At 45.3% G+C, this 26,202-nt stretch overlaps 1 protein-coding gene across 4 annotated transcripts in view; it reads right to left on the bottom strand.

Moving 5' to 3' along the window:
• Nucleotides 1–3,379: 3,379 nt before the first annotated feature.
• The window catches only part of ctsa (cathepsin A), a 37,355-nt gene continuing 14,532 nt past the window's right edge, over nt 3,380–26,202 (bottom strand). For all 4 annotated transcript variants that reach the window (XM_068000718.1, XM_068000721.1, XM_068000720.1 and 1 more), the window contains exons 6-15: nt 25,861–26,016; nt 23,872–23,963; nt 21,847–21,931; nt 21,253–21,344; nt 19,817–19,901; nt 14,602–14,750; nt 12,173–12,248; nt 10,361–10,450; nt 7,287–7,388; nt 3,380–6,346 (exon numbers count right to left, since the gene is read on the bottom strand). In XM_068000718.1, the coding sequence (XP_067856819.1) occupies nt 6,263–6,346; nt 7,287–7,388; nt 10,361–10,450; nt 12,173–12,248; nt 14,602–14,750; nt 19,817–19,901; nt 21,253–21,344; nt 21,847–21,931; nt 23,872–23,963; nt 25,861–26,016 (1,011 nt within the window). In that variant the 3' untranslated portion in view covers nt 3,380–6,262. The remainder of the gene's footprint in view (nt 6,347–7,286; nt 7,389–10,360; nt 10,451–12,172; nt 12,249–14,601; nt 14,751–19,816; nt 19,902–21,252; nt 21,345–21,846; nt 21,932–23,871; nt 23,964–25,860; nt 26,017–26,202) is intronic.

Genomic DNA, 26,202 nt, shown 5'->3' on the forward strand with positions numbered 1-26,202 from the left:
GATTTAACTTTAATTAACCTTATTTCCTTCTCCATCATTGCTCTGTTTCTTTCTGTATCTTAAAATCTCATTGGTTAAGGAGATAGACCGTTGGTCCCATCGTTCACCGAGGTCCCAGATGCCCCTTTGCCCTCGCCACTCAGCTCGCAATTTGAGGCGCAGAATTAATTGGCGCTGAAGGGTGAGGCCTACTCATGGCGCTGGCCTCGTGATGCCCCCACTCCAGCAACTTATGGGCCATTGCAATAACTGCTGATTCCAATTGACCCACTATAAACTGGATATGCCCTAACTGAAGTGTGAAAACTGGAATTAAGTGTGATGACATTAGTGTAAAGACATCATACTCAGCTGAGGAAAGATGGAAAACTTTTAAGGCCACAACCCTAAAAGTTGATTTCCTGTGGTGTTGCTCATGGGGTCTTGTGCAAAGGCAGATCTCGATCAGTGCGGAAAACAGAGGCAGGCTCAGGGAATGCAGCACATTTACTTAGTCTGGGACAGCACAGTGGCCTGCCTTTTGAAGCTGGAAGAGGAACTGGCCGCCAGGGCCTGAAAACAGAGAGCCTGGGGGCGCAAGCAGGAGATGGCAAGCTACTGGAAACGACGAGTGTGAGGGACAGTGGCCCAAGACGGAAGAGGCTAATGGGTCTGGAGTCAAGCTAGAAGCAGGCACAAATAATGACCACTTTCTTAATTGTGCTTCTTGCATGTATGTGGTCCATGCTGACCAGTGGTATGCCTCAGGCTCTTTCAGAAACCATTTGTCTTCCAACTATCCCAACAGATTGTCCATGAGCAAGTCTTAGCGTTCAAAAACAAGAGACATTTAAGGATGGGAGTTCTGGCCCAATTCAGAATTTAGCAGCGAAGAGTCATTTGGTATGAAATGACCAAATAAGGGTATCAAGGGATATGGAGCAAAGTCAGGCAAATGGAGTTGAGGTACAGATCAGCCATGATCTAATTGAACAGCGGAACAGACTCAAGGGGCTGAATGGCCTAGGACGAGACTTTACTTTTCTACAATTAGTACTTGTCTGTGTAGTGGAGCAGTTGATGTGTAAAGTGTGCTATGATTATGTATAAAAGTGCTGTGTTATTACAAGTTTAAATTTTAAATTAATGTCAATGTATAGAAGGGTTACAATAGCAGGACAGTCGCAACCCAATCTTATTGGAATGTGGGAGGTCCTGAATAATTTGAACATCCAGGACAAACACAATTGCAGGAAGTATCTCCAACATTCACTCAAACTGGATTCTCTTACTTGTATGAGTGAGGTCACAAATATACAAAGCAAAGGAAGGTGTACAAGGTATCTGATACCAAGTATTCTGTTATTTGTGCGAGACATTAAACCAAGATCCCATCAGCTGCACGTAAAAAATTCCATGGCACTGTTTGAAGGAGTGTTCTCCTGGCAATCTGACCCACCTTCCACCCTCAATGTGCTAATTGACATAGGGATAAACAGATAAGGACGGTGAATGCGTGGCTGAAAGACTGGTGTGGGAAGGAGGGGTTCCATTTCATGGGACACTGGCAGCAGTACTGGGACAGGAAGGAGCTGTACCGCTGGGATGGGCTCCACTTGGACCGGAATGGGACCAGGGTCCTAGCAGAAAGGATAAATAGGGCTGTGGATAGGACTTTAAACTAGTAAGACAGGACAGCAATCTGGTGAAAATAACATAAGCCTAAAGATAAAAGAAATGTGAGATGAGCGTAAAGGTCAGACCAAGGTAAGGAATAATGGAAATAAACGGTCAGGGAACAAATACAGTTATAGAGCATAAGTACAAAATGACTGAAAAATAAACAATTATAAAAACAAATTAAATTGCCCACACAGCAACATGCACAGCATCTGAAACAAAACGGGGGAACTGGAGGCAATAATTCGTAGCGAGGAGCCAGATGTAGTAGGGATAACTGAAACATGGCTACACAAAGAACAAGACTGGCAGTTCTGTGAGGTTATACCCATCAGAAAAGGCTGAACAGGCTGGGGCTCCTTTCTCTAGAAAAGAGAACTGAAGGGGAGCCTGATAGAGGTCTTTATGATAATGAAAGGGTTTGATAGGGTAGATGTAGAAAAATGTTTTCACTTGTGGGAGAGTCCAAATATAGAGGTTATAAATATAAGACAGTCACTAATAAATCCAATAGGGAATTGAAGAGAAACTTCTTTACTCAAAGAGTGGTAAGAATGTGGAACGCGCTACAAGGAGTAGTTGAGGCGACTAGCATAGATGCATTTAAGGGAAAGCTAGATAAACACATGAGGGAGAAAGGAATAGAAGGTTGTGCTTACAGGGTTAGATGAAGTAGGGAGGAAGGAAGCTCGTGTGGAGCACAGACCAGTTGGGTTGAATGGCCTGTTTCTGTGCTGTAGACTCAATGTAACTACCACCACCAAAATCAGATTAACTGGCCATTTATCTCATTTGCTGTTTGCAGAACTGTGCTGTGCACACATTTGCCTACGTTCATTTTTTTCTCCTCTATTATGGTACAGCCCACTCATTTAATATTACTTATATTGTGTTCCTGCCACCAGCACTAGAGACACAAAGGAAAGCCATCCTCAACCACTCTTGTCCACCTCCTGCAGCTGGGTACATTAATGGTGCGGGGTAAAAAATCGGAGGGGTGTTCAAGGCTACATAGGAAGAAGACAAGGGAAAGGGGAGCAAAAAAACTGACAAAAGCGTCCAACCATATAAACAACAACTTGCATTTATATAGCACATATAATGTAGTAAAACATGCCAAGGCACTTTACAGGAGCGTTATCAAACAAAATTTGACACCAAGCCACGCAAGGAGGTATTAGGACAAGTGACCAAAAGCTTGGTCAAAGAGATAGGTTTTAAGGAGCATCTTAAAGAAGAGGTAGAGAAACGGAGAGGTTTAGGGAGGGAATTCCAGAGCTTAGGGCCAAAGCAGCTGAAGGCACGGCCGCCAATGGTGGAGCGATTAAAATTGGGGATGCACAAGAGGCAAGAATTGGAGGAGTGCAGAGATCTCAGGGGTTGTAGGGTTGGAGGAGGTTACAGAGATAGGGAAGGGCAAGGCCATGGAGGGATTTGAAAACAAGGATGAGAATTTTAAAATCGAGGTGTTCCTGGACCGGGAGCCAATGTAGGTCAACGAGCACAGGGGTGATGGGGGAACGGGATTTGAAGCGAGTTACGATATGGGCAGCAGATTGAATGAGATTATAATATTGAATGAGCAGGCTGTACAATAATACAAGAGTAACAGAGAGAAAGGAATGTAATACATAAGCAAAAAACATTTGGTTAGAGAAATATCTGAATAAGTTACTCAGCCTGGATTGTCCCTTCTTCTTTAATAAGAAACCAACTGAAGTGCTTGAAAGGAAATTTTATTAAAATTTTTGCAAGTTTAAAGAAATCATCCATATCCTTTTTGAGAACACTAGCGCATTCCAAGACATACCAGATCACATATATTGTAGGTACTGAGTCTTCCCATAGAAAAGGTACAAAGCCGCATCATGTTATCTTGCAGGGAAGCTCTGGAAACAGCAGATTGCCCCCAGGAAGTAATACAATAGCCTGAGCCCCGCTCTCCGTGCCTAATTAATAAAAACACTTAAGAATTGGAAAAGGCCAATACAATGAACAAGTTTGTCCCTTATTTCCCCAGAGACCAACCCACCATCACGCAACCCAGAAATGCATTCTACTCTCTCGAACCCATTTACACTGTCTGCATTGATGGCCTTTCCTGCTAACCTATTCCACAACTCAACCACCCTTTGGGTGAGAGAGGTTGATTGCCCTTCTTACTCCTAACTTCCTAATATTTACCCTGGTATTCGATTCTTCACTATAGTGCATAATTGGCCTATAGAGATGGAGCCAGAATGGCAGTATTTATAGTGGAGAGGTATGCAACTGCAACAGAAAGCCTTCAGCAAAGGATGCATCTGCTCCACCCCTCCATCAGCATCTTCAATCAGCTGAACTGGCAGGCGTGCTTGCGGCCTTTGGATCCTACCTGTGGAGGAGCTGAAGCACAGCAACGGTCTTCCTCATCTCCTGTAAAGGGAAGAGTAGATTCCCCACGTACCTGAGTTCCAGGCTTTTCCACCCTCACGTTTCTTTGCAGCTGTGAGGATCAGTTTAAAAAGACACAACCACACCAAGAGAAAAAAAAATCAAATCACTCGACAGGGTGAAGGTCCTACAACACAGGAGGCCATTCGGCCCATCGTGCCTGTGCCAGCTCTTTAAAACAGCGAGCCAATTAGTCCCATTCCCCTCTCTTTCCCCATAGCCCTGCAATTTTTCCTTTTTAAATATTTATCCAATTCTCTTTTGAAAGTTACTATTGCATCTACTTCCACCATCCTTTCAGGCAGTGCATTCCAGATCATCGTAGGAAGAGTAGGCCATTCAGCCTCTCTAGCCTGTTCCGCCATTCAATGAGATCATGGCTGATCTGTATCCTAACTCTATCCACCCGCCTTGGCTCCATATCTCTTAAAACCCTTGGCTAGCAAAAATCTATTGATCTCAGATTTTAAATTATTAATTGAGCTAGCATCTACTGCTTTTTGTGGGAGAGTGTTCCACACTTCTACCACTCTTTGCATGAAAAATTGTTTCCTAACTTCTCTCCTGAATGGCCTGATTCTGATTTTAAGGTTATGTCCCCTTGTCCTAGACTCCCCCACCAGCAGAAAAAGTTTCTCTCTATCTACCCTATCAATTCCTTTCAAAATCCTAAAAACCTCAATCAAATAACCCCTTAACCTTCTATATTCCAGGGAATACAAGCCTAGTTTATGTAATTTCTCCTCATAATCTAACCTGTGGAGCCCTGGTAATATTCTGGTGAATCTGCGTTGCACTCCTTCCAAGGCCAATATATCCTTCCTAAGGTGCAGTACCCAGAACCGTACACACTACTCCAGATGTGGTCTAACCAGGGCTTTGTATAGCTGCAGCAAAACTTCCTCCACTTTATATTCTAGCCCTCTAACTCATAACTCGCTGTGTATATGGATTTTAAAAAATGGCCAGCAGACGTAGATATCCGTAGGCACCTCCTTTACAGTAAAAGACAGCAGATATAAAAGTAATGTTACAACAGTACACGAATTGTGGAGCTCTGAGACTGCACTCTTGATGTGCTTACATGGGTCTTATTGTCCCAGATTTGTGAAGGGAATTAAACCGCAATTGTTTTGCGTGGCGCAGCAGCAAAGGTCAGAAACGGCAGGCAGAAAATTTAAAGTCGCACAAATTTCTCGCATTAAGCTTCCCCTCTTGAAAGTTTTTTTAGCTTTCCATTGCGTACATTGTGTTCACACTTGTTGCTAGAAACTTGCCTAATCACTTGAATATGGATGAATCTGCAGTTCATTTGAAATTTTAATATCATTCATATCAACGGCCTTAAACAGGTTAGAAATCATCATATTTCTCTAGGTTAAAATCAAAACTCAAATTTAAGTTTCTGAACTGGGTGCCAGGATCCAGGAGTCAGAATTTGTCTATCTCTTGATTTACTAGCTCAGTATTTCTGTTGCTATACACTAATAGAAGCATTGATCCACTTTGGGTAGCTGACCACAGGACTGTGCCAACAATTGCAGGGAGGTCAGTCCCCAGGACTGTGCCAATAATTGCAGGGAGGTGAGATCCCAGGACTGTGCCAATAATTGCAGGGAGGTCAGTCCCCAGGAGTGTGCCAATAATTGCAGGGAGGTGAGATCCCACGAGTGTGCCAATAATTGCAGGGAGGGAGATCCCAGGAGTGTGCCAATAATTGCAGGGAGGGGAGATCCCAGGAGTGTGCCAATAATTGCAGGGAGGGGAGATCCCAGGAGTGTGCCAATAATTGCAGGGAGGTCAGTCCACAGGACTGCGCCAATAATCACAGGGAGGTCCCCCAGAAGTGCGCCAATTATCACAGGGAGATCGGTCCCCAGGAGTGTGCCATTAGTTAAAAGGCAGCCCCTGAGGGTATTCAATATTTGCAGAAGGGTCCCTTACACAGAAAAATTTGAAAATCCCTGCTCTAGAGCGTTAGGAAGCAATAACCTTCTTCGGATTGAGGTGATATTTCATGAATTTATCACAGCCCACGGCATCAACTCAATCCTTCCACATACTGCCTCAGAACACACTTCAAACTCTATCTTGTACTTAGTAGATGCACACTGTCCAGTAACGTGACCTCAATCTTCAGACTTGTTGGTGCAATTCTTGCCAGTCGGTCTCAATACGGCTCCTTGTGTAGGAAATGGCTGAAGAACGTGAATGCAGCTTTTGGTTTGTCCGTTGGCACCATGTGACCCGCTCCCTGAGAATCAAAGGTTTTCGTGATTAGATGAAACAATGATTGTAAACGCAATGCTTAATTATCTGCATCCACTTCTTTTCCCTTCTAAATTTTCTCCTTTGCTGAAGAGCCCAACTTGTGATGGGGTACAGTCTCCCCAACCCTTACTTCCCCCTTTCCTCACCCAAGTGACCATTCTTCACGAGGCCCATACAATCCTCCCATATATATATCGCCTTTAACGTAGTAAAACGTCCCACAGCACTTCACAGGAGTGTAATCAGACAAAAACTGACATCAAGGGGGTAAAGGGATATTAGGACAGGTGACCAAATGCTTGGTCAAAGAGGTAGTTTTGGGGAGGGAGTTCCAGAGTTTAGGGCTTAGACGGCTGAAGGCACGACTGCCATTGGTGGGGCAAAGGAAATGGGGGGATGGACATGAGGCCGGAGTTGGAGGAACGCAGAGTTCTTGAGGGTTATAGGGCTGGAGGAGGTTATAGCGATAGGGAGGGGCAAGGTCATGGAGGGATTTCAACATAAGGATGAGAATTTAAAAATGGAGGAAATGGTGGACCGGGAGCCAATGCAGATCAGCAAGCATAGGGGCGATGGGTGAACGGGACTCGGTGCGAGTCAGGATACAGGCAGCAGAGTTTTGGATGAACTGATGTTTACGGAGGGTGGAAGATTTCCTGCACCCTTACTGCCGGGGGTTGCTGATTGATTTCCCTAGTCCTGAGGCTGTATGTAGCTCCCCCACTTGCTGCCCTGGCTAAGATCAGCTAACGACACGGAATGGGGATGGAACCTGGGGCCTCCCTTCTCCGTGTACTCTAGCTCACTGCTGGTCAAGTGCCTTTATCCACTGGCCACCCAGGGGAGTTCTTCACATCCACTGTTTAGAGGCCAGTATAAATACCAGATAGGTTATAATTCATGCTCTCATTATGGGGCCATACCTTTACAGTCAGGAAAGCAAGGTTGGCGAACTCCTTGACAAAGCCGCCCACCTGACTGCCGTTCCCGTCATCATACAGCCAGGTCCGACGGTTCACCAGCACCTGTGGGGAAACAAAACAGCCACATGGAACTGAGCTTCCAACACATGTCCCACACGGCAGTGACAATAACCCTCTCATCAATGTGGGTCTGACAACACGTTTGTGAAGAATGTCAGAAGATCCCAAGAGACTGCAGAGGTATCTTGGAATAAAGTTTGTGTTGCACTGATAACTTCTTTAGAACCTTAGTTAGACCACACTTTGTGAGTACTGTGCATAGTTCTGGTCTCCATACGATAAAAAGGATATACAGATACTGGAGATGGTACAATTAAGATTTACAAGGATGATACCAGAACTAAGAGGTTATATTCATCAGGAAACATTGAACAGGCTGGGGCTCTTCTCTCTAGAAAAGAGAAGGCTGAGGGGTGACCTGATCGAAGACTTTAAGGTTATGAAAGGGTTTGATAGGGTAGACGTAGAGAAGATGTCTCCACTTGTGGACGAGTCCAAATCTAGGGGCCATAAATATAAGATAGTCACTAATAAATCCAATGGAGAATTCAGGAGAAATTTCTTTACCCAGAGAATGGTTAGAATGTGGAACTTAGAATCATAGAAGTTACAACATGGAAACAGGCCCTTCGGCCCAACATGTCCATGTCGCCCAGTTTATACCACTAAGCTAGTCCCAATTGCCTGCACTTGGCCCATATCCCTCTATACCCATCTTACCCATGTAACTGTCCAAATGCTTTTTAAAAGACAAAATTGTACCCGCCTCTACTACTGCCTCTGGCAGCTCGTTCCAGACACTCACCACCCTTTGAGTGAAAATAGAAAAAATCACACTCACTCCTTCGAGCCGGAGTAGTTGAGGCGAATAGCAAAGATGTATTTAAGGGGACGCTAGATAAACACGAGGGAGGAAGGATATGCTGTTAGGGTTAGATGAAGCAGGGTGGGAGGAAGCTCATGTGGAGCATAAAGTATGGACCAGTTGGGCCAAATGGTCTGTTTGTGCTGTATATTCTATGGAATTCTATGATTCTAGAGAGATCTGAATACCCACAGCTCCTTCCCTCCCTCAGCCTTCCTTTTCTCCTGCAAACAAGAGACTATTATGCCCAAGGCTGGCATCACCTGACCGGTACTATTTGATTTATCTCATTTTCTCCATGGTAGTGCCATGCAGTCCTCGCCTTGGCTCATAGGTTGGTCAAGTTTAAAAAAAACACAGCACTGCAATTCACAAAGCTTTTCTCATTGCCTGAATTAATCTTCCATAGAGCGGTCTCTAAATATTATTCATACAAAGTCACCAAATCCAAGGAGTGGATAGCAATGATCTCACGAGTTAGATAGATCTTGCTCACAAGCAGAGCAACCGTTTCAATTAATCAGTTATCTGGATTCAATATAGGAATACAACAGGCCAGGGTCCCACCTCCCAGTGGTGGGAACTCAGCAGACTTGGTGCTTGATGTATATTTGTGCCTTCATTTACTGGCTCCCAAGTTATGGGATGGTGAGTAAACAAAGATTCAGTTCTGTTTCCTCTCCTTGTCACCAGCGAGAAGCGGCAAGAAAATAGTATTGAGACACTGGGTTATCCCAGGTTCCATACGGCAAGTGACAGAGTCCTAGTATAATCCGCCTACTGCCCCTGTAGTTTCATTTCTCTTCTTGTGCCTGGTCTCCATTTGGAATGATTGAAATCAGGATCTCACTATTTGGAGAATCAGATCATTAAAATCTTACAGCACAGAAGGTGGCCTATGCTAGCTCTTTGAAAGATCCATCCAATTAGTCCCACTCCTCTGTTCTTTCCCCATAACAGGCAATGTTTTCCCTTTCAAGCATATCTCCAAGCCGAATAGTTGCACACAGAGCCATGGCTAAGTGGGTATCATTCTCGCCTCCGAGTCAGAAGGTGGTGGGTTCAGGTCCCACTCGAGACTTGAACAAAAAAAAAATCTAGGCTGACACTCCAGTGCAGTATTGAGGGAGTGCTGCACTGTCAGCTGCCATCTTTTGGATGAGACGTTAAACAGAGGTACCATCTGCCCTCTCAGGTGGATGTAGAAGATCCACAGTGTCCTAGCCAATTTTTAATCGGTCAACCAACATCACAAACAGATTAACCAGTCATTATCACATTGCTGTTTGTGGGATCTTGCTGTGCGCAAATTGGCTGCTGCTTTACCTACATTACAACAGTGACTACACTTCAATGGCTGTGAAGTGCTTTGGGACATCCTGAGGTCGTGCAAGGCGCTATATAAATACAAGTTCTTGCTTTCTATCACCCTGTACTGCAAATGATGCAGCATTCTGAAGAGTGGCCTTTGGTTAAGAGATTGGCTGAAACTGCTGCTCTTAACAAAATGTTAGTGTGTAGTACTTGTTTAGCTGAAGCACGCCCACTGTGTGGAGACTCGGTATTAGGATGGTTCTTTGTATTTTGCACTAATAAATCATGCAGCACTCATGGCCGAAGAGGGTGTGTAAGGGAGGAGTGAGCAGTGGTATCAGGAGATGACTTCCGTAAGAGATTATCTTGGTTTTGTTCAGCTGTTTAGTGATTTCCTCCCCTGTTGCTTGACTGTGCAATTCTTCCTGCACTGTGGACACGGTTTACAGTCAGTAATGGTGAGGAAGTTACCACAGTTACTGCTCCTACTCCACCATGGGGGCGAGCAAGCACACAGCAGTTTGACAGGTTTATTCTTGAACTATCGGTGGTTTGCATTGGTCAGATCAATTACCTCACGTACAAGAAAAATTCCACTTATGCATAAAATAACTGCATCGTCTGCATTGGTGTACAACATACTGCATTTCCCCAGGCTCTACATATCCTCTTGACCCTTTGTACACCCAGGCTCTGTGTGAAATGTTACTCTCAACCATATGCAGATGTACACGATTGATAGTGATGTGCAACTTCCACACAACTCAAAGCCACTGATAACTGAGCACAGCAAAAAGTCACATCCAAACCTTGAACTATCGCAGAAAAAACTCACCTTCTGTTGAAGCGACTCCACAAACCACTCGTCTCCCATGAAGTTACAGGCCATGTCCACGTCTCCATTATACACCAGGATCTGGTATTGCTGTCGTCAGAAGCACAGCCAAATTGATACAGGAGAAGAAATCGCAACTTAAAATTCAATTCAGAGACTGGAAAGTATCTGCATTGTAGGTTGACAGCTAACAGGCAATAGTCACCGTATTAACTCCAGAGACGTGAGCACATAATCTAGGCTGACACTCCAGTGCAGTACTGAGGGAGTGCTAAACTGTTGGAGGTGCCGCCTTTCAGATGAGATGTTAAATTGAGGCCCCGCCTGCCCTCTGATGGATATAAAAGATCCCGCGGCACTATTTCGTAGAAGAGCAGGGGAGTTCTCCCTGGTGTCCTGGCCAATATTTATCTCTCAATGAACATCATCATATCTGGTGTCCTGGCAATATTTATCCCATAACCATCAGGAGAGATGTAAAGCAGGCTGCCGATTCCCTATCTCCCATTTTCACTATCGGACAAAGTTAAAATGGCCCCTATTGTGTCTAAAATGAAAAAGCTTTTACAATTCATCTTCAGGTAAGCGGAAGAGAATTCTAATCCCAGCTTCAAGCCTTCACATAAGACATGAAATGGGAAAATAACATTATATCCACTCCCTCCTACCCACCATGCACAACCACCCTGTCATGGTCTCCAACTAATCCAATCCCAAATTTTTGAGGAAGACAATTTATAATTGGGTAAAACCTCCTAAAATCCAAAACAGTGAGCTTCCCCCACATTCTTACCTCCAACATTACAACATACTGTGTAACATAGCTGATCACCTAGGCCTAACCTATAATCTCACTTCCTGTCAATCACCCCACTCCTTCTCAAAGAACCTCAGTGAAATAACATGGACTGACTCTGATGGAAGTCCATTCTACGTGTCAGAGTTGAAATACAAATTATAAGTATCCATGACTGTAAAGTTATTCATAGGATACTGGGAATAAATATCTTGCATAGTGACACTTGGTTCGAGTCCAATATTCAGTACAGCAAAGGGGGACACATTCATGGCCCATTCCACTGAGGCCAAGGGCTGTACAGAGCTGGGGCCAGATGCTTCTCCACAGGGAGAGGCACAGCTGTCTCCAGATCACTAGTGCATGCTTCCCAGCTCCTGGTTCAATGCAGCATTGATCTGGTTAGCTGGTCACCTTCTCGAGCACAGGACATGCAAAAAAAAGAGAAATTATCTTGTGGCTCTTCATATTTCTTGAGTGCAACAGGGTGAGTGGATACATCACCTGGTGTGGTACCAGACCAGAAGATAGTCCCAGGTTTGGCCCCTGGACTGTGCCGACTTAGCTGAAGCAAGCTGAGGCAGCAGTGGGAGTGCTAAAAGATTCCGAAGAACCATTAGTTGAGGAGCAGGGAGTTCTCTTGATGTCCTGACCAACATTCCTCCTTCAACTACTATCAAAACAGATTAGCTGGTCATTTATCTCATTGCACACAGCAAAGTCCCACAAGTGGCAAATTTGCTGAACGTTCCCCTACATTACAACAGTGACCACGCTTCAGAAGCAACTCCGACTGCAAAGTGCTTCAGGATATCCTGATGAAAGCAAAGGACACCACATAAAAGAAAGTTCTTTCATTCCCTTTCGATTCAATTGGCTAGACTACATTGGGGGGAGGGGAATCAGCTCCTGATAGTGATCCGTGATCCGTCCCCCCCCCCCCCGCTGGAAAGTGTGCATGTTAGTGGCCGACTTGGAATAAAACAGCAGAGTGGAAAGAGTGATGTTTCAATTACCCTGGTGGCCAGCAGTTTCAGGTACTGGTCCTTCATATCACTGTAGATGGGACGATAAAGCACATTCACTGTAAAACTAAACAGGAGCAAAAAAATAGTTAAAGGCAATCCATTGGTCTTTGAACTTTTCGAAGGAGGACCATCTACACATTCCCTGGGATCTTCCTGCAAATATCGACTCCATGGGAAACTTCCCCCCACCTCCACCCACCCCACTCCCACCTGTCTTAACTCCAGAAAGATGGCATCAGCCATTCCCAGGACAACAGTACTATTCTTGCGGAAAATATTTTTAATTAGTGCACAGCAACAGAAATAATGGGGGCAATTTTAACCTAACCCGCCCGTCAGCAAACTGATGAGAGCGGGTGAAACATGGGCTTTTCCCTCTGCCTGATTATACACTCCACTGAAATCAGTGGAGAGTAATATTGGGCGGGGTGTAAAACCGGAGTTCCACCTGATCCCGTGAGTTTCCCGCCCAGCGAGTTAGGTTAAAGTTACCCCAATGTCCCAGTCAATCAATGCAGAAAAAAAAACCATTCCAAGGCATTGTACTAGTCGTACGTGGTATCTCCGCACCCTAGCTGGACAGAGATCTGATGACATCTCAACCCTCCGGATACTCAGAGTCGGCAGGCCACAGTTTTAAAACAAACCAACACAGCAAAGATTAGTTCTGCTTTCCTACAAGACTTAGCCATCACTACTGAATGTCCATCCATGGATCGAGAGACCAAGACAAGCATTGGACCATTAACACCGCACATTCTTCTCCAGACAGCTGCACCATTGAATTCAGCACGGGTGGCACCAATTATGTTTTTCAGACATCGGGGGTGGGGTCGAAGGAAAAAAGCTGAATTTATCTGGAATAAGTGTGGGGCGAGCTAGACAACATCACTCATATCAGCAGGCCAGCTACAGTAGGAAAAAGAGTTAGGAGAAGCCCACCTGAGTCTGTGATGGTAGAGCACGTCTAGCAAATTCTCAGAACATGCAAGAATTATTGGATGAGAGGAACACGGTGCATGCTACACATCTCAGTTTTTAAAAAGCATCTGATTCAGTCCCTCACAAGTGACTAGTGATCAAGGAGAAAGCTTACAGGATCGAGACAGCAGCTCTAATTTGGATAAATGGCTAAATAACTACTCCCGTTGTTATTGATGATGCATATAATTGGAGACACACGACAATGCAAAATCGTCGAGCAGAAATTGATAGCCAAGTTCCGCACCCATGAGGACGGCCTCAACCGGGATCTTGGGTTCATGTCACGCTACACATAATCCCACCAGCAAGGGGGGCAAAAAAGTTCTGTTTTTAATATTCTCTCTCTCTGCCTTTTGGGTCTCTTTCTCTCTGTCTGTGTAATTTGACACAATGTGTATTCAGCATACTGGGGCCTACTGTTTTCCGTGGCTAACCTGTCTGAACACCAATGACACCTTTTGATTGGTGTGATGGTGTCCCAGCCTAATATAAGATATGCGATTTGAGAACCTCTTATTCATTCACTCACCTGACGAAGGGGATAATCTCCGAAAGCTTGAATTTTAAAATAAAATTGTTGGACTATAACCTGGTGTTGTAAGATTCCTTACATTTGTCCACCCCAGTCCATCCCCGGCATCTCCACATTATAATTGGATTAGTGCAGGCCCCTGGAAATCTGTCCTTGGCCCTCACCAATTTACATATTGGTTTGTGACCCCAGTGTAGGTTGTGTAAAGTAAGGCTGCGAACAATGCTTCATTTTGTAGAAAAAGACCAATGCTCAAAACAGCAACTGTGACCTCCCAAAGTCAGATACATCAGTAGACTAGATGGAATAGGAATAAGATTTGTGGTCATTACATGTTTTACCATGTAGCAACAATTATCAAGTCAAACAGAATAACAGGATGTGCAAGTAGATCCATAGTGTTGCAAGGCAGGAGTGACACTTTATGAAGATTGGTGAAAGTAGAAGGCACAGTATAATGTTAAGTATTCCGCATACAGGAGGGTAGAAGCATTACAAAGGACGGTGAGATCGTCATATTGTCTCATCCACTGTGGCTGTGAGCACACTAGCCATATTTACGCCCATGTCCCAAGCATAGCGTGACTGTTCGCACACCATTTATACCATACATAAAAATCATTGTGCGACTTTGCAAGTGTATCAAAACTCCATCCACCACGAGATTTTAACATGACTAATACTTCTAGCATGACTCACACTTTGGGGTAATTCATTAACTAAATTGATCCTCCCTAGCACAGGGACACAACTGATTGGGACACAACCCTCATCACCCCCAAACAAACATACAACTCTTGTGTCAAATCACAACAGGAACAGGACGGCATGAGGAATTCTACCTTTGCACTGTCAACTTTGACATAATTCTGTGCGATACATGTAAGGGACTGAATTTTACCTGCACATCTCCCATTTCTGCACGAAGCCAGGAATGTGCAGTGCCTTCCGGACCTTTGGGTCATTCAGGTAGCTGGAGCAGGCAGTGGTGTTGGTGCACGGGGGGTCAAGCCGGACATTTCTGTGGCTCTGGTATATATCTTGAAGTTTCTAGAGAAAATACACCAGTGGTGAACGCACTATGACACAACAAACAAAAAAAAAAGTTTACAGGGAAAGGTCCAGTATCTGCATCGCACAAGGGGATACACCAGAAAGTTCTCTGGGTCTTGGCGTGTGGAATGGGTCAGACCATTCCCAACTTTCACTAACATGAAGAACTGGTATTCTTAAATTCAGTATTTTTAAATGGGCACACCTACCAAGTACCGAACGGAATCAATCCCATGGTGAACCTGTATCCCGAGCTAATTTCCATTGTCATTTTATTCCTAAAGAAATGCAACATTTCTCTCCCTCTCCCTTTTCACCAGATTCAAATGTAAAACACTGTAAATAATCTGACGGGCCTGAGCCTTTAATCGAAGTTGGATCAGACAGGAGTTAGACATGGCTCGATCAAAAATTCCCGAGGATAAACGAAGGATGCAGAAAGCGAAATTAAACAATCTGCAGTAGTCCTTACAGACGGGCATTACTTGCAATGGACCGCAGCAGCCTTGTACAGACTGGCATTACCTGTAACGGACCGCAGCAGCCTTGTACAGACTGGCATTACCTGTAACGGACCGCAGCAGCCTTGTACAGACTGGCATTACCTGTAACGGACCGCAGCAGCCTTGTACAGACTGGCATTACATGTAATGGACCGCAGCAGCCTTGTACAGACTGGCATTACATGTAACGGACCGCAGCAGCCCGGTACAGACTGGCATTACTTGTAACGGACCGCAGCAGCCCGGTACAGACTGGCATTACTTGTAACGGACCGCAGCAGCCCGGTACAGACTGGCACCACCTGTAATGCACTGCAGTAGGCCTATACAGACTGGCACCAGAGGTGAGGAGAGAGTAACTGCCCTTAACATCAAGGCAGCATTTGACCGAGTGTGGCACCAAGGAGCCCTAGTAAAATTGTAGTCAATGGGAATCAGGGGGAAAACTCTCCAGTGGCTGGAGTCATACCTAGCACAAAGGAAGATGGTAGTGGTTGTTGGAGGCCAATCATCTCAGCCCTAGGACATGCTACAGGAGTTCCTCAGGGCAGTGTCCTAGGCCCAACCATCTTCAGCTGCTTCATCAATGACCTTCCCTCCATCATAAGGTCAGAAATGGGGATGTTCGCTGATGATTGCACAGTGTTCAGTTCCATTTGCATAACCTCAGATAATGAAGCACTCCTTGCCCACGTGCAGCAAGACAACATCCAGGCTTGGGCTGATGAGTGGCAAGTAACATTCACGCCAGACAAGTGCCAGGCAATGACCATCTCTAACGAGAGAATCTAACCACCTCCCCTTGACATTCAACAGCATTACCATCGCCGAATCCCCCATCAACATCCTGGGGGTCACCATTGATCAGAAACTTAACTGGACCAGCTACACAAATAAATAATGTGGCTACAACAGCAGGTCAGAGGCTGGGTATTCTGTGGCGAGTGACTCACCTTCTGACTCCCCAAAGCCTTTCCACCATCCACAAGGCACAAGTCAGGAGTGTAATGGACTACTCTCCACTTGCCTGGATGAGTGCAGCTCCAACAACACTCAAGAAGCTCGACACCATCCAGGACAAAGCAGCCCGCTTGATTGGCACCCCATCCATCACCCTAAACATTCACTCCCTTCACCACCGGCGCACTGTGACTGCAGTGTGTACCAGCCACAGGATGCACTGCAGCAACTCGCCAAGGCTTCTTCGACAGCACCTCCCAAACCCACGACCTCTACCACCTAGGAGGACAAGGGCAACAGGCACATGGGAACACCACCACCTGCACGTTCCCCTCCAAGTCACATACCATCCCAACTTGGAAATATATCGCCGTTCCTTCATCGTCACTGGGTCAAAATCCTGGAACTCCCTTCCTAACAGCACTGTGGGAGAACCTTCACCACATGGACTGCAGCGGTTCAAGAAGGCGGCTCACCACCACCTTCTCAAGGGCAATTAGGGATGGGCAATAAATGCTGGCCTCGCCAGTTACGCCCACATCCCATGAACGAATAATTAAAAAAAATTACCTGTAATGGACTGGACCAGCCCTTTAAGGAAGAGTAATCAACCAGGTTTGAGTATCCAGTAACCCCTGCTAGAAATTAGAGCTCTACAGAAATTGAGGGAGTGTAAAATCAGGCTCTGATGTGAGTTACTGTGTGGTTAAACAGCCCGTCAACACTATCTTGGCTCACACTTAAACAGCCACAGGTTAGGGACTGAAATGGTGACAGTAAGTGTCAGTGCCTTCAGGAGAAGGGGAGGGGAGAACACTTGCTGATTGGGAAATACTTCAGATATATGACCTGGACTCTCTTTAATTCATTCATGGGATGTGGGCGTCGCTGGCAAGGCCAGCATTTATTGCCCATCCCTAATTGCCATTGAGAAGGTGGTGGTGAGCTGTGCCTTCTTGAACCGCTGCAGTCCATGTGGTGAAGGTTCTCCCACAGTGCTGTTGGGAAGAGAGTTCCAGGATTCTGCAGTTCAAAAAGTAAAATCTCAAGGATGGTTGAGAGTTACATATTGATTTAGTTCACCAATCCCCTGCAGTGATTACACTGTCACCCTGTTACTAATTTTAATTCAAAGTCAAAACAAGGTAAATATGGATACCAATTTCGTTGAATAAAAGCCCATTCCTCAGATTGGGCAATCACTTTCTCCTGGCCCAGGATTCCAGAATCCTCCTTTCCTGTAGCACTTCCACTTTCTTTATTCCGAACATTCTCTTTGCCTCCTCATTTAATTAAACTTACATTTATATGCCACTTTTCGGATGAGATGTCCCAAGCAGCTGTATAGGAGGACCAGTGGAAATGAGGGGAAAGTTAATGGAAGGAACGAAGCATGGTCGAAATCTTTGGGGAGGATTTCAATGATAAGGAGAGATAGCCAGGTAGGGAGGGCTAGGAGGAAGAGCTGCCGACTGCAAGGGTGAGCTGGCTCTGCTACAGCTGGAGCAGAAGGATGTGCGACACACGCTCAGCAGAGGATGCATGCTTGCTGGAACAGAAGGTTAGAGAAGGGGGAGAAAGATGGACGGACGGACGGGGGCCAATGAGGACCGGGGGGGGGGGGGGGGGGGTGGTCAGTGGCTCTTTGTGCAGGATGATACAGGAACAAAGTTGTGGATGAGTTGAAGTTTGTGAGGTGGAACTGGGGAAGGAGGGAGTCGAGGAGGAAAACCTTGGAGAAAAGTTAAACCTGAAGGTGACAAAGGCATGGATGAGGGTCTCAGTGGTGCCGGGGGTAGGGGATTGGGATGAGAGTGATGGCTGCGTAGCCAGGTGATATTCTAAGCAGCCAGTCACCATGTTGGACATGCATACTTGCAAGTGCAGTTGAGCAAACAGGGAGGGTGATCCCGTTAGTTCCCAAGGCACGAAGGTTCTGGCGGGAGCCAAACAGATAGTCTCTGTCTTGCTGGTGTTGAGCCCAAGAAAGTTGTGCTCGTTCAGGTCTTTACGTCAGGAAAAACACTATAAATTATTCTTTTGTTCTCAGGTCATTTCCCCATCTCCCTCTGACAGACGGTTATATCACAAACATCGCCGTCGTGCCCACACACCCCCATTTTTAAAATTCTTTTCCTCTCCTATCTTTACTTCCTATTCTAAACATACTTCGTTCTGTTACTATGCACTTCACCATTTCCCATTAACTGCTGCCATTCAATCCTCTCCGTCCCCCCCTTCTCTCCATCCTTCTCCCTCCTCTCTCTCGCTATAGCTGCTTTGTTGTCGTGCCGGTGCCGTCAGCTCCCGATGACCGGATCTTGTGCAGTTGGCAGCAATACCAAACTTGCCGGATTCACTACAGCCGGAAGGAACCCGGCGCAATATAAAAGCGGCTTTTACTCCCGCTTGCTCGGTTTCTGTCATGCGGCCTTGCCTGAAGGCATTTTCCCTCAAAATATCTATTTTCTGATCTATTATTTTTAAAAGCACGGAGCGGGGTTGACATTTGACATGGACGGAGACTCAATACAGTCGTCTCATTGGTCGCCTATTATACGCTCCGTCCGATAATCAGTCCCATTGATAGAACTGAATACCGTGCGGAGCGGATAATGGGATAAACACGATTCCGCCTGTTTTGGGCCCAATTTCACCCCCACTGTTTCTGCTCCCATCCTCCATTTCATTGTCTCATTTCAATTCAAATGATGGCATCTTCTCGCAAGAACTCAGATCTTTCTTGGGACAGATGACTGAGATGCACAGCCCAGAGCTGACTGCTGCTTTAGATCAGCACCCGCTGGAGCTATCTGCTACACCTTGCTGGTCCACAGCTGAACACAGACTTGCCTTTAAAAGTCAGCTTTAAACTTTTGCCACTCCATTCCTCATAATATCAGCTGATGGCCAGGCTCCACAGTGGCCTATATATGTCTTTTAGGCACCTCATACATTACTTCATATTAACACCCGCACTTTTGTTTATTTTTAATTTTCTTTGACTCTCCCCAGTCACGGAGGCATAAAGGCCAATCTTAGTACCTCGACTGCAGGCGCTGAGATGAGCTAACTCAGTAGAGCCCAGGGATTGAATCAGACACCTGATTTGTCTGTATGGGACAGTTCCACATGAGGCAAGACTGCTCCAACCTGCACTGGGAGCACTGTCTGAAGAGAATCACCATCGACACAAGGTCATCTTTATTTCTGCAAGTACCAGATTCACAGATTTTTCTTTACATCCACTACAAAAATGAAAAAAAGTAAAGACACTGGTCCATCCCCCCACTTCCTTCACCCCACCATTGGCGGCCGTGCTTTCAGCCGTCTAGGCCCTAAGCTCTGGAATTCCCTCCCTAGACCTCTCCGGCTTTCTTCCCTCTTTTAAGACAGTGCTTAAAACCTACCTCTTTAACCAAGCTTTTGGTCACCTGTCCTAATATCTCCATATGTGGCTGAGTGTCAAATTTTGTTTGATAATCGCTCCTGTGAAGTGCCTTGGATCATTTTACCACGTTAAAAGGCATATACAAGTGCAAATTATTGTTGAATTATAAATCCAGCCACCACCTTTAGGAAAGGATTAAACAAGTTTACCTTCCGCCACCACAAGCTCATTTCATGTTTGGGGAACAGGTTTCCCAAATCACTAATAACCAGCTGCTTCTGGTTCGCATCAAATCTGTGAAAGATCAAATAACAGCGAGTCACTTGTTGGTTTAAATTCTTGGCTCAAAACACATTTTCTCCCATTCTCACGCGACCCCCGCCTCACTTACAGATAGTAACGCCAAGGGACAACACAGGCATCTGCTGCTCTCCATTGGCCCACTGTGATGGGAGATGTGAACAGCAGAGGGATTGGCCTTGGTCAAGGGTTACAGCAGGCATACACACAACCTGGTTTTAATTAATTGGGATTATACTCTGGGGCAGGGGGAGAGTGGCTCCTGAAACCAGTCACAGGCCCCAATCTAGACAGGTGAGTGCTAAAAGTAGTATAAAGACTTGCATTTATATAACTCCTTTCACAAGCCAAGGACGTCCCAAAGCTCTTCACAATCAATGAAGTATATTTGAAGTGTAGTCACTTGTAATGTAGGAATCACAGGAGCCAATTTGTGCACAGCAAGCTCCCACAAACAGCAATGTGATAACGAGATATGGTGATGTTCGTTGAGAGATAAATATTGGCCAGCACATCGGGGAGAACTCCCCTGGTCTTCTTCGAAATGGCGCCGTGAGATCTTTTACGTCCACCTGAGCGCGCAGACGGGGCCTCAGTTTAACAACTCATCCAAAAGACGGCACCTCCAACAGTGCAATACTGCACTGGAGTGTCAGCCTAGATTTTGTGCTCAAGTCTCTGGAGTGGGACTTGAACCCACAACTTTGTGATTCAGAGGCAAGAGTGCGACCACTGACCCACGCTGACACCCCCAGGTGATTCTCTCCCCGCCCCCTCACATACCTGTCCATCGTGTACAGCAGATGATCATCTCTTTCTTCCCCAGTCAGATCTCAATACCCCTCCAGCCCACAACCTCAGCAATCTGCAGCCAAAATTTTATTGAGCTGATTTTATACAGCAGGGTGAGATTCCATGAGCCGGCTCTCCGAGTTCATACTGTTAAATCGGACTCCCTTACCCCCACCCCCACCCCCTGTGACCTGTGTAAAACTGGGGCAAGCATTCTGTTTAAAATGATTAAAGGTATGTGGAGAGAAACTATTTCCTCTGGTGGGAGAAACCAAGAACGAAGGGGCCTAACCTTAAAATTAGAGTTGGTTATTCAGCAGTGAAAAAAGGAAGCACATTTTTTTTTTTTACGCGAAGGGTAGCGGAAATTTGGAATTCTCCCCTCCCCCCACCCAAAAAAAGGCTATGGATGACCTCATGCTGCAGAGGGTCTTCCTGTCTACCTCGGTCCCACTCTCCGTTAAAATCGTCCCCATGGTCACCAAGCACCAAATCTTTCATAGGCAGCACCCTGCCAGCCTCCCCTACGAGTCCTGCCCCAACTATTCCTTACCGGATTTCGCCAGGCACGCCTTCGATACAATCGGCATATAGGTTGTACGCATTCAGACCAGACTGCCACACTATTTTCATCACCTCTTTAACCTGAAAAGAAAAAATTTTGCAATAATCTTCACCTGAATTGTAACACAGTAATAAGAAAATAAAATTAATGAACTCCCCTATGCCAGTGAGGTTATTAGATTCCAACATGCTTGTTATAATGTGTGCACTTCCTCCCTCCCTGGTTTACCCCCTCTCGAGACACCACTAATCTCAAGCGACCATATCACCATAGGAGTGGGACAGGCAGAGCTGCAGACAACCACAGGCAGCAGTACTACTGGAAGCAGATTCAATAGTAACTTTCAAAAGGGAATTGGGTATATACTTGAAACGGAGAAATTTGCAGGGCTGTGGAGAAAGAACAGGGGAGTGGGACTAATTGGATAACTCTTTCAAAGAGTCAGCGCAGCCACGATGGGCAGAATGGCCTCCTCCTGTGCTGCATGGTTCTATGAAACCCAAGGGTCAGGGAGAAGGGCAGCTGCTGAAATGATCCATAGTTACTGTCGCAAATGGCATGAATGAACAAAGCAATACTCACCCTCAACTGACAGTTCTTATCTTTATTGTTGTGGAACTGGCATTTTCCTTCAGAACAGCAGAACTTCTGAAGATCAAGCCACAGTCTAAAAAAAAATTGTAGACAGCGACTTGAATATCTAGACCCAGACACTACCAAGTGTAACCTCTGCTTACTTTCAGGGTGCAGATATCTCGGGAGGAATTACAAGGTTGTAACCAAATCAAGGGGCGCAGATTGGAGAGATCTATGACCCATACAGAGAAAGGAGCAAATAGCATCTGGTGGTTGGGAGGTAACTGGGCGAACAGCCCGAGTATCTGCAGGCATAAGAGAAAGATTTGGATCTTCATTGTGTGCATGGTAATCTGGCAGGGCAGATTGTGAACCCACCTGATTTCAATTCCATTGATTTCAAAAAAATCTACCCCACAGTCTAATACGTTATAAGGCAGTAACAAGCCACGAGGTCGAAATGACATCAGAAGCTGCACTTGGACAATTAGCTCGAGTGCAAAATTCACAAGCCTCGAGCAAGGTGAGGGATTAAGGAAAAATACGCTCTCTTCTCTTTCCCCACCCCCCCCCCCAATCCCCCATAGGGATAGCTGACGACTGGAACCCATTCCCAGAGAAAGTCAATTGACATCTTTAAAAGAAAAGGAGCTGGATCAAATTCTGTTTGGAAAAGGGGAAATGAGGGGCTAGAGAGATATTAGCAGCACTGCTGATTCTCCCCCCCCCCCCCCCCCCCCGGGGAAAGGAACTTATTGTTCATTAAAGCCATGGATGGAAGAGGTTTGATGGGGTGAATGGCCTTTTCTCATTTATGTCCTTATATATGGACAGGAAGGAAGTGAGATAGTCAGGCAATGCAAGTTAGACTTACCATTCATAACACCCCTACCAGAACTCTTGTGGCACTGCTCATAGCATGCCAGAGGATACACTGTTCTCTAGAATTACATTGAATTTGCAGCACAGAAACAGGCCAATCGGCCCAACCGGTCTATGCCAGTGTTTATGCTCCACACCAAGCCTCCTCCCACCCCTCTTCATCTAACCCTATCAGCATATGCTTCTATTCCTTTCTCCCTCATGTGTTTATCCAGCTTCCCCTTATATGCATCTATGCTAGTCGCCTCAACTATTAGCAAGTTCCACATTCTAACCACTCTCTGGATAAAGAATTTTCACCTGAATTCCCTATTGGATTTATTAGTGACTATCTTATATTTATGACCTCAGGTTTTGGACTCCTCACAAATGGGAGCATTTTTCCTACCCTATCAAACCCTTTTATAATCACCCCTCAGCCTTCTCTTATATAGAGAAAAATGCCCCAGCCTGTTCAATCTTTCATGATAGGTAGAACCTCTCAGCTCTGGTATCATCCTAGTAAGGATGGAAGTCACACACCATCTAAAGCACAGTTGTATTAATCAGCTACTAAGGTAATGTTGTGTTCCTTTAGGGAAACAAAAGTCTGATTAATGTTAAGTAAATACTGGGTGAGGCCACTCAAAGCTTCATTACTCTTCTGGCTACAGGTCACATCCCTGGTTTTGTCCATTTAAAAAAAAAATTGTGACTTGCAAGGTCATTCAGAGGTTACAGACATTTTGGCTCCTTGTCTGATATCAAACAACTGTCTTTGTATCCCGTCAAAAAAAAATGTATGGAAACTGACAGGAAATGCACAATAAATGTACCTTTAAACAGAAAGAGACCTTTTTAAAAAAAAATCTGGAGTCTAGGTGCACACTGATTTTGTACCTTGTAACAGATGCAAAACAATTTATTTTTAAAGCAATCATTGACCTGGAGCCTAAAATTTACAAGTTACAATTGCCTTGAATGACCTCAGCAGGTTTTAAGCAGCGGCAATTGTTTGAATTTGCCTATTTAGAGCAGCGCCATGAAAGGTACAAGCTAGATTAGCAGCTAAACATCACAACTGTACTCCAGACCCCTTACTACCCATAACCAATGTTCCAGGTCATCCCCTGGAACATTGCAGACACAGCATGAGTTTGTGTTACTTACGCAGATCTCAACAGTCCATGGTAGTAAGCAAAGTAAACCAAAGAGTTGTCATTGTCTTCCCAGCTGGATAATCCATTTCCAACTGCCATTCCCTGAAAGAGCAGCAATATTAACACGATTATGGAACACAGGATATTCAGCCCCTCAAGCCTGCTCCGCCGTTCAATTAGATCATGGCTAATCTGCACCTCAACTCCATATCCCGATACCCTACCTAACAAAAATCTATCGATCTCAGTTTTCAAAGTTCCAATTGTCCCCCAGCATCCACAGCATTTGGGGGAAAGAGAGTTCTTGATTTCCACTGCCCTGTGTGTGAAAAAGTGCTTCCTGATTTCACTCCTAACTGGCCTAATTTTAACATTGTGCCCCCCTGTTCTGGATTTCCCCGCTAAATTTCTCTGTAACTACCCGATTTAGACCATCCCCAACCATCTAAACTCAAGGGAATACAATCCAAGTTTATTATATATCAGCACCACATAAAGAGGGTCCAAGATGAACAAAATGCACATGCAAATAACAAAAATCTCAAGAGGATAATAAAGGAAATCCTCACAATAGCTCACTCTGATGGACTCTAGCTGCAGACCCCACCCAATAGAACATTAAGCCACACAGACTAGAAGGTCTCAGGTTGGACTGAGGCTTGAGTTAGCCAGAACAACAGCTGGGATAGCACAGCTGGTGTCATCGTCACTGGATTAGGGAAGAAGGTTGTGGAACTATCCAGAGGGGCCGGCTCCTGATTGCTCTTCTGGGAAGTGGGGGGGTGGAGGGGTGGGGGGGAAAAGAAAGGGAACGGAGGATTTCTTTTTACATTGAGTTACATCAAGTTTTCAGCATAGAAACAGGCCATTCAGCCCAACTATGCCGGCTTTTATACTCCCACACGAGCCTCCTCCCTCCCTACTTCATCTAACCCTATCCTTCTATTCCTTTCTCTCCCTCATGTGTTAATCCAGCTTCCCCTTAAATGCATCTATGCTAGTTGCCTCAACTACTCCATGTGGTAACGAGTTCCACATTCTAACCACTCTCTGGGTAAAGAAGTTTCTCCTGAATTCCCTATTGGATTTATCACTGACAATCTTACATTGATGGCCTCTGGTTTTGGACTGCCCCCTTTTTACATGTGTTCTTGGGATCTGAGCTACACCGGCAAGGCCAGTATTTATTGCCCATCCTTAGTTGCCCTGAGGGCATTAGGAGTCAACCATGCAGTGTGGGACTGGAGTCATATGTAGGCCAGACCAGGTAGGGGGTGGCAGGTTCCATTCCCTGAGGATACTAGTGAACCAGTTGAGGTTTACACAACATTCTGGCAGGTTTTTGAGCCATCCCACAAATTCAGTTTTACGATTTTCCATGCTGGGATTTGAACTCAAGACCCTTGGGTCGCCAGTTCACTGCCATAATCACTAGGCCGCCGTATCCTTATTGTAGAACACACAAGAAATTGCACTGTTCCTTGCCACATCAAAAGAAAACACATGAAAAGATAATTTATGGGTTTTCCAACTTTTTATAAAAAAAGAAAAAAACTTGCATTTCTATAGCGCCTTTCACGACCTCAGGATGTCCCAAAGCGCTTTACAGCCAACGAAGCACTTTTTGAAGTGTAGTCACTGTTGCAATGTAGGAAACGCGCAGCCAATTTGTGCACAGCAAGGTCCCACAAACAGCAATGAGATAACGAGCAGATAATCTGCTTTAGGAACGTTGGTTGAGGGATAAATATTGGCCAGAACACCAGGGAGAACTCCCTTTGCTCTTCTTTGAAATAGCGCCATGAAATTTTTTACACCCATCTGAGGGGGCAGATGGGGTCTTGGTTTAATGTCTCATCCGAAAGATGACACCTCTGGCAGTGCAGCACTCCCCCAGTGGAGGTGTGCACCCACTCTCCTTCCCCCTCCTAGCAGTATTTTCAAATTCTCTCTTCCCCTACCTCTATACAGCTATGATTCTTCATCGTTTGACTCCCACCTTAAAATGGATGCTGGAATCCGTCATGACGCGCACTGCCAGCGTTGGCACATAGATCCCTCCGTAACTCTCCCCGGTGATATAGAATTCATTCTTACTGTACTCCGGGAACAGGCGGAAGAACTCCTTCAGGGCCAGGTAATTATTGAAAGAAACCTGGGGGAGGGGGAAAGAGAGAGTGAGAGCGAAAGAAAGAGAAATTTCAACAGATGCATATAAACAACAAGATTAAGATTCATTTCCAATAGCATTAAACATGGAGTAAATATAAGCAGTACCAGCATATTGATAATCCACTATCAATGTGTAATTTCAATTATTTGTAATTTTTACTCAGTGAAC

This window comes from Heptranchias perlo, chromosome 19, assembly GCF_035084215.1.
Source record: "Heptranchias perlo isolate sHepPer1 chromosome 19, sHepPer1.hap1, whole genome shotgun sequence".
NCBI lineage: Eukaryota > Metazoa > Chordata > Chondrichthyes > Hexanchiformes > Hexanchidae > Heptranchias > Heptranchias perlo.